At 34.2% G+C, this 17881-nt stretch overlaps 1 protein-coding gene across 15 annotated transcripts in view; it reads right to left on the reverse strand.

Annotated features, from left to right (window-relative positions):
* The window catches only part of shot (dystonin-like protein short stop), a 301090-nt gene that overhangs the window by 172628 nt on the left and 110581 nt on the right, over positions 1-17881 (reverse strand). For all 15 annotated transcript variants that reach the window (XM_065366458.1, XM_065366399.1, XM_065366419.1 and 12 more), the window contains one exon: positions 15551-15612. In XM_065366458.1, coding sequence (XP_065222530.1) covers positions 15551-15612 — 62 coding nt within the window. The remainder of the gene's footprint in view (positions 1-15550; positions 15613-17881) is intronic.

A 17881-nucleotide genomic window follows, 5' to 3' on the forward strand; every position in this document is an offset into this window, starting at 1 on the left:
TGGAGTGTAGAGTGAATATCAGCTTTCCATCTCCATTTTTTTGATGAAATTTTGTGAAAATTTAAAGTTTCAAAAATCTGCTGGAGGCTTCAGGAATTTTCAAAAAGTTGCTGGGGGATCTAAAACGACTTGAAATTCACCTGCAGTACTTCGTAGCGTATTGAAATTAGTTTTTAGAATAAATTTTAGCTTTACAACTCCAATTTGATGAAATTTTGTGGGAATTTCGAGTTTCAAAAATCTGCTGGAGGCTTCAGAACTGCTCAAAACGGGTCGAAACCGTTTCCAATCGATTTGGCATGTCGAAAATAGGGTATAACCCAAATTTCAGCTTTCTTGGTCAATTTGGTAAAATTTTGATTTTTTCCCTCCTTTTATAAATTTTTGCATGATCTTTCGATCTACCTTTGTAAAGTTTAAAAAAGTTCGTGCAAGTCCTATGTTAAAACGCAAAATCTGCGATTTCGGCTGACCTGTCAATCAAAATGGCCGCCATTTTGTAAGTAAGGCCAACTTTTTTTTTGGCAAGTTTGCTTTAAAATGTTCCTTAGGATGTCCCCTTTAAGAAAAAAGTTGTCCCGGAGGATCGGCGGGGGGGGGGGGGGTGCAATTACTCCTATTGTCATATGCCGGACTATTTGTAAATAGAGACCGAGCTGAAGAAAAATTCGAATAAATTGACTTGGGCCCATTCACTAATCCTTGCTGTAACCTTTTGCAAGTGTATAGTGAGTTCCTACCAAAATTGGAGAAGCGCAATACTCATGTGTACTCGAAATTATGCATAGATTGTTTCATACGTGGACCTACTGCGAGATGTCGAAAAGATTAAAATTTCATAATTAATACGATACGCAACGTTGCGTCGGTTGCCTTCATCGCTTCGCTGTGTGCCTTATAAAACTATAAACATATTGACCAAGAAGACCTATACTTATATTAATAGCATGTAAGGTAAATCGCCAACAGCGGTCACTTTTACATTGTGAACAATACGTAGGGCTATACCAAATGGTTGGATACTTTAAGAGAAAATTCAGGCATATTAAAATGACTTTTCTCAGATCCAAGACAAATTATGAAAAAAAATTTTCTCATAAAATCTAACAACTTCAGAGGGTGAGAGCAACAGTAATAAAGAAAAACCAGTCGTACATAGATGGACTTTTTTCAATTTTTTTCGAAATTTGAGGGTGCTTGACTGAAAATTATGACGGAATTAGCTCAACTAGACGTAGGAAAAATTTCCAATTTCTAGACCAACTGAATGTTTAATCACAGCCCCTCTTTTTCGCGAGATCTCAAAGTTGAAATTTGAAAACTTTTTGAATATTTTCTAGGTTTTTTTTTCAAGTAATTTCGCTCGTATTTTCTCAACGTAGTAAAATTGAATAACTCATATTTATTCATAGCCTTTTCAACCCATGAAAAAATTTCAAAATTTTCAAACTCTGAGCTCTCGCTCCTAAAAATTTGGAATTTTTTCTTATGTTTTGTTGAGGTGATTTGGGCATACTTTCTGTCAATGCTCCATCAAATTTCGAGGGAAATAAATAAAAAATGATTAACAAGGATCACTTTGGGTAGTGAAGCCAAAAGTTGAAAGAGGTTATAATATGTAAATTAGCTGATCATTTTCTTAACAGGTCGGGAAACGTTTTCTCGCCCAATGTTGTCTCGCTGTGCCTCTCATGGTCAACCAGCAACACGCTGGAATATGAAGACTCTCAAATGTGCGAAAAATTTAAGGGAATCCAAGTTCCATTTTTTCCTCATTTAATGGGACAGGGAGTCAAAACTAATGTACTAAATAACGATCGACTGGAATAGAACAACATTTCAACCGTTTTTTTCATTTTTCGTGTGGTGGGGGGGGGGTCACGATTATTATTTTTTTTTTGAATATTGAGGGATACGAGTAAAAAAAATCGCAAAAAATCTATCAAATTAAAATCTATTCGAAGGAAAATTTTTCAATTTACCTACCGTTGAAAATGAAAATTTTATGCGATATGAGTAACGACGTTCAAACGCTGAAAATCGTAGGTAATGAAAACCCAGAGATACCACGAAATGTGTAAATATAAAGAAAAACTTGCCAACCGAAAATTTGACACTCGACTTACGCTTCTATTCGTCATTTACAAACCACGATTATAATTTTCAATAATGCAGACTGAATTTTCTAGGAACTTATTAACGAGCACTGCAACAGAACTTCGAAACTCCTTGGCTAAGGACAGTTCCAAAAAAAAGAAAGCATTGCTCTTCAAATTTTTCAACATTGTGTTCAGTAAGTGAGCAATTAAGAAAAACATCTGATTTCTTCAGCTGAAATTTAAACGACCAGTTGACATTTTAACGTACCTACTTAATCAGTATTTCTTTTGGTAACCTACTATTTTTTCAAATTTTCTTTTCTACAACAAACATCGACATCGACACACTCAGAGTAGGTAGTCGGTTATAATCGTTCCTCAAAATTCATCAAAAGTCATTCCTCGTAACTTCTCAAGTTATTACACGCTGTCTAGACTCAGACTGAATATTTTTTTCAAAAATCATGAAGTTGCTGATACTAGTACTCTTCTTGAATTCGATCTTTTTGTACACCAGTGCAACGGACGACGACCATTTTTGCCTAAACCAAACCTACGAACCCGGTTCTGATCAAGCTTTAGATGCACAACTCCTCAGTGAATATTCTCCAATTGGCCACGGTGAGTACAAATTAATTCTACCCAACTCCAAACCAGGTCTTCAGTGGTAAAATACAATACAAATATGAATTATAATTATTGTACTCACGAATTTCATTTTCAGCGACAAAAACAATCACCTCATTGTGGCGTTCCAAAAAAGTGCCCAATGAAAATGATAAATTGAAAGAATTATGCGCCTGCGCAATGTACAAAGTGGAACAGTCCATGCTCAAAGCAGGACAACCTTTCAGGTCATTTCAAGAAATTTTAATAAATACAAGCTTGGCTGAAAAGAGCTACGTTAAATCCAATATACAGGGTGTTCCAGAATAACCTTTCACATTTGTTTTTCTTATTACTCTGAGAGAAAAATGTTTACAAAAATTCTTTTACAACCAAAATGAAGTAGAAACATGCCGTTTTTAGACCGTATATTTGAGTTTCCATTAAAAATTAAGTTTTAGAAATTTTTCCATCGAGATATTTTCCATCATTTTTGACACATTCAACCAAACATTTTTTCGAATTATTGAACACTTCTCTTCCAATCAGTCTCGACTCACGATTAATATTACCTAGAAGATGTTTTAGAGTCCTAGATTCATCCTGATACACTTTTGACTTGAGGTAACTCCATAAAAAAAATCATAGGCGGAAAAATCAGGGGATCGAGGTGGCCTTTAAATTTCTGTGTTCAACAAAATTATTCAATGACCAAAGTGCTCACGCGCTAAACATATTGTGATGGTCTCTGAATGATAGGTAGCTCCAACATGTTGAAACCAAGTAAGTAACTCTATATTATCGTCTGCCTTTCAGTTCAGGAACAACAAACTTGTTCAACATTTTGCCTTACCCCTCACCGTTACTGTTTCATTAAACACACATGGTCCCACTACACCAACTTTAGCCACGCCCAACCAAACAGTCAACTTGACGGAGTGTAGAGGTTTCTCGAGTAGTAACAACTGATTCTCTGTACACTTGAAGCGCACATTCTGTATATTCACTTCACTGTTTAGATAAAAATGAGCTTTGTTACTGATGAGTAAAGAGTAAAGGGGTCCAGGAGTCTTTATTTTTAAAAAAGACCTTCACAGTAAAAGTATACTGTACAGCCATCTACTTCTCCAGGGCAAAAAATAACTTTTGAAACATAATTCGGCATGCTTTGGCTACCTAGAACCGCCTTTACCATTCCCCTAGCTCCACTTGAACACAGATCAGTGGTTACCAAAATGTGAAAGGTTATTCTGGAACACCCTGTACCATACATGCTCAATTACAAGCCACAATTTCCTTATGCGAGTTGTTCATCTGGTAAAGACAGTGTTATTATTGTGAAAGGATTCACAAATCATTCGAAAACTGAACCAGTGCACAACCTTTACGTTGGAAATTACGTAACGAGAGGATATGAGAAAAAAATCGCATTCAAAGGTGTCATCAAGGAGGTTAAAATGGATGTCTTGCAATAAATGCGGAACCAGCACTAGACAAGTACCTAATTAAACTGTTTGCTTTACAAGTTTAGTACAACTTAATAAAAATGATACACGAACTATTTTCATGACTTCTTTTCCAAAGAAAATCATCAAAAAAAATATTGTAACGATGAGATAATGGTGAAGGTTGAAAATTCGACTTCTCCTCGTAAGCGAGTTCACTGGCAGAATTGAAAGAGCACTATATGTTCGGTAAGTTTTTGAAAATAAAAGCTCAAAAATACGAAAAAATTGAAAATTTTACCAAATTGACTTAGAAAACTGAAATTTGAAAAGAATTCTATTTTCAAATTCCTGAATTGATTAGAACCGACTTCGAACAGTTTCAAGCACATCTGGAGCCTGAAAATCACTATCTTTAAAAAAATGCTACCTTCCAAAATATTTCAAACCCCCTCCCCCAAAAAAGCTCGATTTTTAAAATATTTCAACCCCCCTCTCCCCTCCAAAAAGCTCGATTTGGCTCTTTCTTTTTCGGAGAGACAAGTTATGGACCATTGACTAATTTTCGGGATTTTATTAATTTTTGCCCCACGCTCGTTTGATTTCTCACCATCTGCGGAAACTCTGAACAAAGAGACAACTTACCCAGTAAGTCAGCAGTTGAACAATTTGAAATTGAACAATCACCGACCACCGAATAGTATTTCATCAGAAGTTAACCACAGACAGAGAAAAACCAAAACGACATCGACATTTTTTAAGACCTACAAAATCTCCCAAAGTTGAAATTTCGGTCGCTTGAAAAAAATTTTACAATCAATCGAAAAGTTGCAAATCTATCGCTCATCTTTTTAGGGCAATTTAAATTTGGAATCATTGGTAAATGCGCTCATTTTTTGGCATAAAACTTTTAACATTTTACAAATTTACGTACAAAAAAAGGTGCGAATTTTTAATTTTGAAATAATTACTCAAGAATGTATTTTTCATTCATTGAATTAAACTACTGAATTTTTTCAATTTTTTTTTCATATTTCTTGAGAGTAAATCAAGTACCTACTTCCAATTCATACATTTTTTTCATGACAGGTGGGATCTGTTAAAAGTTGATCATTTCAAAACTTCCTAAAAAAAAATACGTAAAAAAATTTAAATTTCATGGGAAAAAACTGATTTTTTTCATCGAAAAACTTGTGGTGAAAGGGAGGGGTGCTAAAATAGTAGTTGAATAATATATTTTTCGTTATGAGGGAGAAAAACGCCAGTATTATTTTACTTCCAAAAATCAGAAGCAGGAGCAAAAGTAGCACTTTTTCTCCCTAAATAACAAAAAAGTCGATTTGACACCATTTATGAAAAAATCTTACAGTTGTAGTATAGATGGCTATAATCTTGGAAGTCTCTGTCTAATTGAACAAATTGGATGCTAGATCGCGTTACTTGAATTCAGATTCGGTGTGTTGTTGGAACTTTTGAATCTGGTTTCAAGTAACTTATGAATTTTCCGTGCATGAAATAGACGTATGTTTTCGCGTTCTTTTTTCTCCTATTTTTTGAATTATGTTATTATGTGTTAAATTGTGATATTCAATATTATTACAATGATTTGAACTTGATTTGCCTTTTGAGATTTTATTTCGCGAGTTAACTGATTTATTTACCTGTGCTGAACTCATCGATATGGCTGAGTAGAAGCCTAGCAACGGAGTTGCCGGTAATGGCAATTCTGCCATGATGTGGTGAGTAGGTGTTAGGTAAAATGTCCCTTTACGATATGCCTTGATTATAAGGCTTTTAGACTTAGTGATGTATATTTGAAATAGCCGAATTTGGCTTAATTTTATTCCTTTTATTGATATGGTTCGATTATGAATCTTGATATAGGACTTTGGTCCTCTGTGTAATTCTACAAAATTGAAATATCTCGATTTATGAGATCAACTTTTTGACCTACATTCACAATGGTGAAGTAATCGAATCAAATGTGTTTTAATTTGATCTATCTTTGATTTCTAAAGTCATATCGAGATGTCATCTCGATACCTTCTTGGCTTTTCTAAATTTATTTCTGTGTAGAAGATTCTTTTATTTTATTCTGGTAATGGAAACTGATTTACCGAAGGTTATGTGGTGTAGTCAGGTTTTATTCCTTCATCCTATCTCATTCCTACTTCCCTATGCTCATGTTATTCCATTTCCTATCTATCTTCTTCCGATACCTATTTTCTTACCTACTTAATTTATCCCAAATCTAAATTGGTTGCCCTAAAATAATAGTCTACTGTCTTACATACCTATTGGTGTTTTTAGAACTTTCCTATATGCTAAATTCATGTCAGATTTTCCACTTTTAAGAACCATTATATTCCTTGATTAAAAATCCTTAAAATTAATTTTCTTTTTCTATACCACACAGTGTCCAAAGATATTTTAAAAAAAACGAAAAATTAAAAAGTAAAATATTGACACCCACTCCTCCCTCCTCCCCAGTCGTCGAGAGTTTGAAAAATACCTCGCAAAAGTTCTGCTTTTTCGTTTGGATAATTTACCAAAATTGACCAGTAAATTTACCAATAACAACTAGTAAATTCATTAAAAATTACCCAGTAAAATTACCAAAAATCAGCCAGTAAATTTTCACTAGCACCAGAAATTATCAGTAAATTAATCTAAGATTACCAATAATTTGTTAAAAAATTCAAAGGTTTGGCATAGTAAGTAAGTATGAAGAATTAAACAAAAATTTTTCAATTTTTCAAAGACTGCGTGACGTGGATTCTGGACAAGTTTTGAAAATTTTGGACATACCCTGGCTCAAAAAATATCCTTGTCAGAACAGTTCGAAAGTGAAAATTGAAAATGACTGTTTTCGTGTTCTTCCCCCCTCCCTTCAATCCAAATTCCAAAAAAAAATGGTTGGAAGAGTTCAAAATTTTTTTGGGTAAGCATGTAAAAAACATTATGAATTCATTTTTGAGATAGATTTCAATATTATTCAAAAACATTAAAAATGCTTTTAAAGAAGGGAAGGGGTGAGGGTGAAATACTGACATCGAGAGCATTAATTTTTACGACATTTTACCAAGGTCAGTTGACACTTGGGTGCCAGGAAAAAGGTTCCCAAATAATGAACTCACCCCTCCGAAATGTGTGTAAGGAATCATTATACATACTCGTAAACTTTCCAAACATTCGAAGTCAATACTCATTACCAAGGTCCGAAAATTTCGATAATCCTTTCTTCAATATCCTTTTTTCCTCGCCTTACCCTCCTTCTCCGCGTATATTCTTTCAAAGAGACGACGAGTAATTCAATTTATGAAACTCGAATCGACGGTTATTGCTTTTGCTTATTGCCATTTTATCGAAAGCTAGCAGCAGCGTGCATCCAATAAATAGCGCAGAAGTAATTTCCTAAAACAAATATTTCGACTGGAACGTTATTCGGTGAAGGGGGAAGGGAAGGGGAGGATTTCATCGAGTACTCGAGAAATAATTAATTTGCATTTTTGTTTCGTCTTCGTCTTCCTTCGTCGTCGAGGTTGTTGCGAACTAGTAATTTTCGTACTTATTCGCTAATTTATATCAATAATTTTCAATTTTCGCCAATCGAGTAGACGAACAGACGAACATCCATCGAGGCCACCTAGGAGAAGATAGCAAAACAATGATCCGGATCCGGCTTCGGTATTTTTGTCACAGATGTAGACAATACGCCTTCATATGTATAGTTCTGGTATCGATAATTCGATTAATTCATCGTCTTATTTTCGATTCGGCGGTTCTGTTGGATCAATTGGATGTCATGCCAGCCACGCGATCATGAACGCCCCTTCTCAGTCTACTAATATAATAATACAATTTAGCAGTCTGTATAATAATTCGTCGACCTTGTTGTATATTTTAAGCTGCACAGGACAGGTTACGCTGGGTACCCTTTTCATGAGGTTATCTGGTGTGTAGTCTTTTGAAAAACACCTCACTCGTATAGTCACATCACATACGGCGTACAATAATTGTATCCTGTTCAATACCACCTTACTTCATTCATGGTTTTGTACGGCCTGAACTCCCCCTCCCCTACCCTTTCGTAATATTCTACGAGAATATACCATCTTCTGTTATTGTGTCGTTCATACATACATAAGTCGATATAGTACCTCAGCTGAAGCGTGAAATATTGTGACCAATTTTTTATTTTGCATGTACAATATGTATTTTTCAAAGCACAGCGTTAATTATCAATTAAAGCGAGCGTTTGTCGACATATTGCGAGGTATTTGGTAATTATGGCACGTGCAACCATCTCCACATCTGTGCATTTGTTTCGGGTTATTTTGACATATCCGAATCTGGCGACCATTTACGCATACTAATCGAAAATGGCGAAAAAAATCTGCCCATATCGTACGCCGAAGCCGAAGGATACTCATCTGTCCGTCATTGTGTTTTCTTAATTTGATATCAATGCCATAAAATTTACTCGTATACTCATGTTCATGCACCCTAGACCTACTATCGAGGTGTGATAGGTGTTGGTTTGGTTTGGTATGGTATCGGTATACATAGGTAATAATATCGTGTAAACATATGTAAAACAGCGTGATACATGTTGTAGTTATTTCCTCCTAGTAATGTGCCTGGCCTCACCTTAAAAAGTGTACGTACGAGTATATAACCTGTCAACTGACTCATTGGGTACTTAAATTGCCACATTGATTCACCTGGTCAATCCTGTCTCGCGAAAAAGTGCACTAATTGACGATAGAGCGATGCGTTTTTTTCCCGATACTGCTGTGAAAGCTCACGAGGGAAGCAGATGGTCGTTTTGGTAATTTGTATTTTAACATCTTGTGTGTGTAGTTGAATTAGAATTTTTCATCCTCAGTTGAGAAGCCATTGGTGAAAATTGATACCAAACCAACTAAGAATGGTGAATTTATCTGGTAATGAGAGGCATTTTGAAAAAGCCTTTGGGGAGATAATTGATCGTTTGAAGTGATACTTCACGATTTGAACGAAACTAAAATATTAGATGAAAAGGGCATAGGTAACCTGAAACCCCCTTAATCGATCACATGCTTAAGTTGAATTTTGGAATTTTTAAAAATCTAAAAAGTGTTGCTTTCTGAAAAAAAATTGTTGAAAGTTTCACCTTTTGCACATTTCCCAAAAATTGTTGATAATTGTTGTGTTTTTTAAATGTGAAAAATTCCAAAAACTGCTCAAAGTCCCGCTTTGTTTTGTTTTGTTTTTTTTTTTACAAAAATTGCAAAAAAGTAGGTACATAGGTACCTATCACTTTTTCACAATAATTCCCAACAAGTCCTGCTTTTTATTGTTTGCTGGTTAAAGGTCTCACTTTTTTTACATAAAAATTAAAATTGCGAACAATCCTCAACTTTATCCAAAAATTGTAGAAATTTTACATTTTCACTAAAAATTCTTTCTAATGTTTGCCAAAAATTGTTTTAACAAAACTACTATGACGTGAAACTGGGCGAGGATGAGCCTTTATTTTCCCTGCTGGTGTATATTCGGAGACCTTTTTGGGCAATCTCGTTTCCTCAATCTTCACGAGTTGCTTAGAAAACAGGACCATTAAGAGCCAATGTAGCCCTGGAATTTTCATTAAATTTTTCAAAAACTCAAAAAATGTAAAAAATTATATTTTTTCTTCACAAAATTGTGCTCTCCCCCTCACACCACTCCACCCAACAATAAACAGGGTGTCTAACAAACTCTCAAACAAAAAAAATCATGAACTTAGCATGACCTATTTTTCACATTTATGCCACATAAAAAGACCCCCACCCCCCCCCCCTCAAAAAAAGTAATTTGAAACTACGAGGAAATTTTTTTAATTTGTAGGCACTATAAGTATTTCAGCTATTCATTTTTCTGATTTTTTTGAAAAAAAAAAACATTTTTTCATTTTTATGGGATGTAAAAAAAATTTCAAGTGTGTTTCGGGCAAAATTCATGACTTTTTCTTAACTTTTCACGACTTTCATCTTGAACCACTGATATTCTTATCGTCCTTTGTTTGAAGCCATACCACAACCATTTTCGATCAGATTTCACCAAATTTTAAAAAATTATTCAAAATCCCCACCGCTTTCTCCCATTTACTTACATGCATCATTAAAAAGAGAAATCCTCTATAAAAAAAAAAAAAAACATCGAAAAAAAATCCATAAAAAATCGAGGAAACTTTTCTAAAAATAAATTCAAAAAAATTACCATCGTAAAATCCTAAAAATATTCACTAATAAAATTCTGCAACTTGAAAAAATTCTGTTTTTCGTACATGTAATTTTTCATCTCGCAAAACAACATAAATTATAAATTTGCATAAATCATGAATTTTTTCCAATCCAGTTTCGATCTAATCTATTCAAACTGTACATTACAATGTAGGACATGATAAACATCTCATGCCAATTCCTTCAGCGTTGGTTCTGCATCATAATCGATACATTCTCGTATCTCTCTCTATCTATCATGGTAGGTATCCTGTCAAAAAACTAGTACACTTCTTTGCTAATTTTCTCGTTCCATCGAATACGCCAGAAATTATTAAATTTTAACGAAATTCTATAGCAGAAAAAAAACACACAAATCAATAAAACCAGAACCGAACTTGAACCATCTACTAGGATAATTTCATACCAATGATCATTGGACCGTAAAATATACATACAATCTGTAATTTTTTCATAGGTATACAGAAAAAAAAAAGTCGGAACACGTACGTTATAATATTTTTATGCATATTGATATTAAAAAAAATATGGATCAACGAGATACAAATCGAAATCGACCTCTACACCTCACACAAAAATGATACGCACTAAGCAGCCAAGCACCGAATATAATTTCGAACCAGTTACATACAGAAAATTTATCGCCATTTATAATGAATTCAACGATGTGATGAGGCAACGACGATGGTGGTGGTTTCGGGGCGGAAAATTATATCGCTTTTAATATTTATTACCGGAGACGTGTAATTGTCATTGTCATCTTCACAAATACGCAGATTACAGGTAAGTACATACATATAATGCGGCACATCGTACACGATTCGACAAGCAAAACAGCGAAACACTCATCATTGTGCACTTATTTTAGCATTAAGGCATCTCCCAGAGTTAATTTTTTACGTTTAGCCCTTTCCTCTGTATTGCATCGACTCCATAATATTAGTACATATTATATTGTACGATTTCAATTTATTACCTACTCGATTGGCTAACTCGAAAATCTACAGTAATGACCGTATCTTAAGTGGATTCCTATCTAATAAATGATATAAATTTGCAAATGTACTCGTTTAATGTATTCAGATACGAGTATATCTTGTGGTTAATATCTTGTCCGTACAATATTAATTCAATAAGTATTTCAATTTTTCAAAATCAAATCTACAAATATGTACATACGTACGAGTAAATTCAATAATATTTACTAACGGGAAATTCTATCCAATTTTACTCGTATAATTATATGCACATGTCATTAGGGTGAAATAAAAATCGATATTAAAATTGTTTCAAGTGCAGCATTCAGCCTTGAATCACACCTTCCATTACGTAAATTACATCAACAATTCGTTTCTTTCGTCGAGTCGTCAATGGGCGACGCAAACCTTGTATAATTTTGGCTACTTAATCAAATTAATTTGATGAAAAATTACCTAAAAGAACGAGAAATGAAAAATTTCCAAATCACGAATCAATCTTACTTAAATCTTTCGCTGATTTTTGAAACGAATGAAAAAGCGATGGACTCACATTTTGTCAAAAGCTCGAGTTCATTTTTGGATTTTTAAAGAATTTTTTGAAAATTTAAAAATTAAAAAAAAGTGTTTTTATGACAGAAGATTTTTTTCAAACAAAATGAACCAGTGTGAATCCTTCTCCTCCCTCCCACTTCAAAACTACCTGTCTTAGGCTATTTTGAACTTCCCAGCGAGTTTCCAATTTCTCCAGAATTTTCAAATTGTACTGGAAGAGGAAAAAATCAACTAATTAATGCATCAATAACTTTGGTTGATGCTCATTGAACCCATTTAAACCAAACCAACACTCCTGAAATTTTATGCTGACCATAAAAATGATTGAAAGGGTGTCCAAAAAGCACCAACCAAAAACCATAGCAGCCGACGTTCATTTTTACCCCTTTCATAGAAATTTGAAAACTTGCTGAAAGCTTCATGATGGCTTGAAATTGAAAATTTTCGAAGCAGGGGGTTGAAATCAAGTACTCAATCACACTGGTTCATTTTTTTCGAAAAAAAAGTTGAAAAATCGTCATAATGATCGCTTTTTTATCAAGAATTCTGTAAAAATTTCGACCTTCAAAAATCTGCTGGAGGCTCCAGAACTACTCAAAACCATTCGAAACAGTTTCGAATCGATTCGAAGAATCGAAACTAGGACAGACCTCAAATTTTGACTTTGAAGGTCAATTTGTTGAAATTTTGATTTTTTTTCATGTATGACCCAAAGATTTTCAAAATTTTCAATTTTTTACTCTTTGGTATTTTTTAAAAATTCTTCGAAAATTAAAAAATGAACTTCAGAACCTGAACTTTGTGGGTTCTGGGGATTTTAGGATATGCTCTTTTGATCTAGCCGGAATTCACTGAAATCGGAGATAAAAAACCAACCATGTTCGTAAAAGTACTTTAAAAAAAAAAAAAAAAACTTGCAAACAATTTAGGACTGCCACATTTAGCTGACAAATTATTTTTTCCAGATGTAATTTTGATTTTTCCAACATCTTGAACCTTATTATTGAAATAAGTTTTACAATTTTTCAAAAAGATTGGGCAACAAATTATAATTTTAGCCATTCTCATCAGAAGTACAAAAAGTACCAACATTTCAACAGACAGAACAATTTTTCAAACTGAACAAAGCTGAATCGAAAAAGCATGCAAAAAAATCATTACCCAAAATTTCAGGTCCTAAAGTTTATTTTTCGATTTTCGAAAAATTTTTCAAAAATATCAAATTTGGGCCAAAAATGAAAAAAAATCAAAAATTTTACCAATTTGATCTAGAAAGCTAAAATTTGGTGGGTGTCCCATTTTTTGACTCTCAAAATCGATCAGAAGCGGTTTCAAACCGTTTTGAGCAGTTCTGGAGCCTCCAGCAGATTTTTGAAAATTGAAATTTCCATCAAAATTTACAAGTCAAAGTGCATACTCTAATTTCAACTTGCTGAGACGATTGAAGGCGATTTCAAGCCATTTCAAGTTCATTTTCCGATTTTTGAAATTTTTTTAGAAAATAAAGGATCAGAAATGAAAAAAATCAAAAATTTCACCAACTTGATCTAGAAAGCTGAAATTTGTCAAGTGCCCCACTTTTGACTCTCAAAATCGATCAGAAACGGTTTTGAACCTTTTTGAGCAGTTCTGGAGCTTCCAGCAGATTTTTGAAGATTGAAATGTCCATCGAAATTTACAAGCTAAAGTTCATACCCCAATTTCAACTTGCTGAGACAATTGGGAGGTGATTTCAAGCCATTCCAAGTTCATTTTCCGATTTTCTAAAATTTTTTTAAAATATCAAATTTGGGTCAAAAATGAAAAAAAATCAAAAATTTCACCAATTTGATCTGGAAACCTGAAATTTGGTGGGTGTCCCATTTTTTGACTCTCAAAATCGATCAGAGGCGGTTTCAAACAGTTTTGAGTAGTTCTGGAGCCTCCAGCAGATTTTTGAAAATTGAAATTTCCATCGAAGTTAACAAGCTAAAGTTTATACCCCAATTTCAACTTGCTGAGACGATTGAAGGTGATTTCAAGCCATTCCGAGTTCATTTTCCGATTTTCGAAAATTTTTTGAAAAATATCAAATTTGGGTCAGAAATGAAAAAAATCAAAAATTTTACCAAGTTGACTTAGAAAGCTGAAATTTGTCAAGTGCCCCATTTTTGACTCTCGAAATCGATCAGAAGCTGCTTCGAACCATTTTGAGCAGTTCTGGAGCCTCCAGCAGATTTTTGAAAATTGAAATTTCCATCGAAGTTAACAAGCTAAAGTTCATACCCCAATTTCAACTTGCTGAGACAATTGGGAGGTGATTTCAAGCCATTCCGAGTTCATTTTCCGATTTTCGAAAAATTTTTTAAAATATCTTTGGGTCAAAAATGAAAAAAAATTAAAAATTTCACCAATTTGATCTGGAAAGCTGAAATTTGGTGGGTGTCCCATTTTTAGACTTTCAAAATCGATCAGAAGAGGTATCGAACCGTTTTGAACGGTTCTGGAGCCTCCAGCAGATTTTTGAAAATTGAAATTTCCATTGAAGTTAACAAGCTAAAGTTCATACCCCAATTTCAACTTGCTAAGACGGTTGAAGGTGATTTCAAGCCATTCCAAGTTCATTTTCCGATTTTCGAAAATTTTTTTTTAAACATCAAAATTTGGGTCAAAAATGAAAAAAATCAAAAATTTTACCAACTTGACCTAGAAAGCTGAAATTTGTCAAGTGCCCTATTTTTGACTCTCAATATCGATCAGAAGAGGAATCGAACCGTTTTGAACGGTTCTGGAGCCTCCAGTAGATTTTTGAAAATTGAAATTTCCATCAAAATTTACAAGCCAAAGTTCATACTCTAATTTCAACTTGCTGAGACGATTGAAAGTGATTTCAAGCCATTCCGAGTTCATTTTTCGATTTTCGAAAAATTTTTTTAATTATCAAATTTGGGTCAAAAATGGAAAAAGTCAAAAATTTCACCAACTTGACCTAGAAAGCTGAAATTTGGTATGCGCCCTATTTTTGACTCCCCAAATCGAGTAGAAACGGTTTCAAACTGTTTTGAGCAGTTCTGGAGCCTCCAGCAGATTTTTGAAAATTGAGATTTCCATCTAAGTTTACAAGCTAAAGCTCATACCCTAATTTCAACTCGCTGAGACGATTGGAGGTGATTCCAAGCCGTTCCAAAACCTCTCCATCCACATTCTGGAAACTCAAAATTTCCAAAAAATGCCACAAAAACCGTCCAAATCAATTTCAGCACGAACATATAAACGAAACCCCGAAATAAAAAATTTTGAGAACTCGCGATGGTCAATTTTCATCATCCATTTTACAAAACAAACACACATAATTGAGCAGCCAGTACACTTGAAAAATATACCTTCATCCGATCCCATCAATTACCTAAATTTTTTTCAATAACGATAATTGCTTCAAAAATACATAATTTCATTTCCCTACTTCTACTCGTATTCATCATACACCATAATAATACTCATAATTCAAGTACCTATAAATATTCTCTTATTAAGTTATTACTATACGTAAGTCGTAAGTTAAGTAATTATACACCCTTGATCCATCCAATATCCATACTCATAAAAAAAAACCAAGTACTCACTTTTTTCAAATGCTTGTTCACCCATTTCGTAAACGTTTTCTTTTGTATGGCATCTCGTTCGTCTGCAAAAAACAAACAAAGAAAAAAAACACATTAATAATCAGTTCACTTTATTACGAGTATAACCGAAGATCTAGTAGAACGAATGAAAAAAATTCCAATTTCATCGATCCTCGTTCCTCGATCGTGTATCGCTGCGAGGAAAATTTAATTTTATACAGATTTTAATTGCGCTACATACGAGTAAATATACACTCGAGGATGAAATGCGAACGCCCCCCTTACGTTGTGAATTTCTCTTTCTATACCTACTACATACTTCTAGGCTCCGCAATTGTAGAATTTTTTCATACCTGTTATCATTTATTTTTAGTTACTCTACTTCGCATTTTTTTCCCCTGCAGATGCGAGAAGCATTTTTCTGAAGTTCTTCAATATCTTCCTTATACATAACATAATTTTATCATAAGAAAAACAAAACAAAATAATAATCGAGTAGGTCTAATTCCAAATTCTCTTCCTTCTTTACCAAAGGAGTGGTTTTTGAAACATCGCAATCTCTAATTGCGTAATATAACTCAAATCGTTGATACAGTACAATTTTACAACTGGGTATTTCTAATCCTCTCATCTCCACCCCTTTCAAGTGTGTATTATGAGGTCATGCCCATGATACCGCACATACAAAGTAAACAAAATGCGAACATATATCGGTACACATTGTAATAAGTTCGCATTTTCTTGGTATACGAAGAGATACATGTAGATGTACGTACACTACTTACACAAGTATTATAATCCACTTGAACGAGTGTAATTTTAAATTTACGGCGTCTTCTTGTAACGTAACTTAACGTAACGTATCACAATTTATATACGCGTAAAATTTAGGCCATTCGTTCTGCAAATCTTGTTGCTCGAATGTAAACAACAATACTCATTCGATAATACCGTACGAGTACTAGCTAAATCAGCACGTTGATGACTTGATGAGCAATATCGATCAAAATCATTCACATTCGTAATTTATAAAAGTAGATGTTCGAGTCGATCTTTTTTTTCAGTGAAAAAGTCAGTAGAACACTTTAGAAATAACTAGGGAACTCGGCTGCTCGCTTGATGGGGCCATACCTACGGGTAAAATTTCAAAAAAAACCTTTGAACTAAAATTCTATTTTAATGAAAATACTCGACTTTTGTCCGATATCTGGTCATTTCTGGAGCCTCCAGAACGATTTTCGATTTCTCCAGAATTTGAAAATGTCTCTAGAAGACGTGGAAATTAATTTGGGGAGAAAAAAATAAGTAATGGCTCCTTTTCGATCTCAAAAATGGCGATATATGGCCATTCTGGAGCCTCCAGCACGATTTTCGATTTCTCCAGAATTTGAAAATGTCTCCAGAAGGCGCGTGGAAATGAATTTGGGCAGAAAACTTGAGTTGTGGCTTATTCTCGATCTCAAAAATGGCGATTTCTGGTCATTCTGGAGCCTCCAGCGCGATTTTAGATTTCTCCAGGATTTTAAAATGTCTTCTGAAGACATGGAAATCAATTTGGCCAGAAAAAAATAAGTAGTGGCTTAATTTCGATCTCCAAAATGGCGATATATGGCCATTCTGGAGCCTCCAGCACGATTTTCGATTTCTCCAGAATTTGAAAATGTCTCCAGAAGGCGCGTGGAAATCAATTTCGGCAGAAAAATTGAGTTGTGGCTTATTCTCGATCTCAAAAATGGCGATTTCTGGTCATTCTGGAGCCTCCAGCGCGATTTTAGATTTCTCCAGGATCTTAAAATGTCTTCTGAAGACAAGGAAATCAAATTGGGCAGAAAAAAATGAGTAGTGGCTTAATTTCGATCTCAAAAATGGCGATATCCGGTCATTCTGGAGCCTCCAGCACGATTTTCGATTTCTCCAAAATTTGAAAATATCTCCAGAAGGTGTGGAAATCAATTTAGGCAGAAAAACCTTGAGTTGTGACTTTATTTTCGATCTCAAAAATGACGATATCTGGTCATTCTGGAGTCTCCAGCACGATTTTCGATTTCTCCAGAATTTGAAAGTGTCTCTAGAAAACGTGGAAATTAATTTAGGGAGCAAAACTTGAGTTGTGGCTTATTCTCGACCTCATAAATGACGATTTCTGGTTATTCTAGAGCCTCCAGCACGATTTTCGATTTCTCCAAAAGATTCTTTCATTTTAAAAATGATGAGGTTCATCTGGTTGGTTCCTGAGCTAAACCCAAGATTCCTCGATGAAAAAAATATGTTTCTGGGAGTCATAGCGAAGATCTTCAGGTAAAATAATATAAATATTGCAACAAAATTCAA

The sequence above is a fragment of the Planococcus citri genome, chromosome 1 (genome assembly GCF_950023065.1).
Source record: "Planococcus citri chromosome 1, ihPlaCitr1.1, whole genome shotgun sequence".
NCBI lineage: Eukaryota > Metazoa > Arthropoda > Insecta > Hemiptera > Pseudococcidae > Planococcus > Planococcus citri.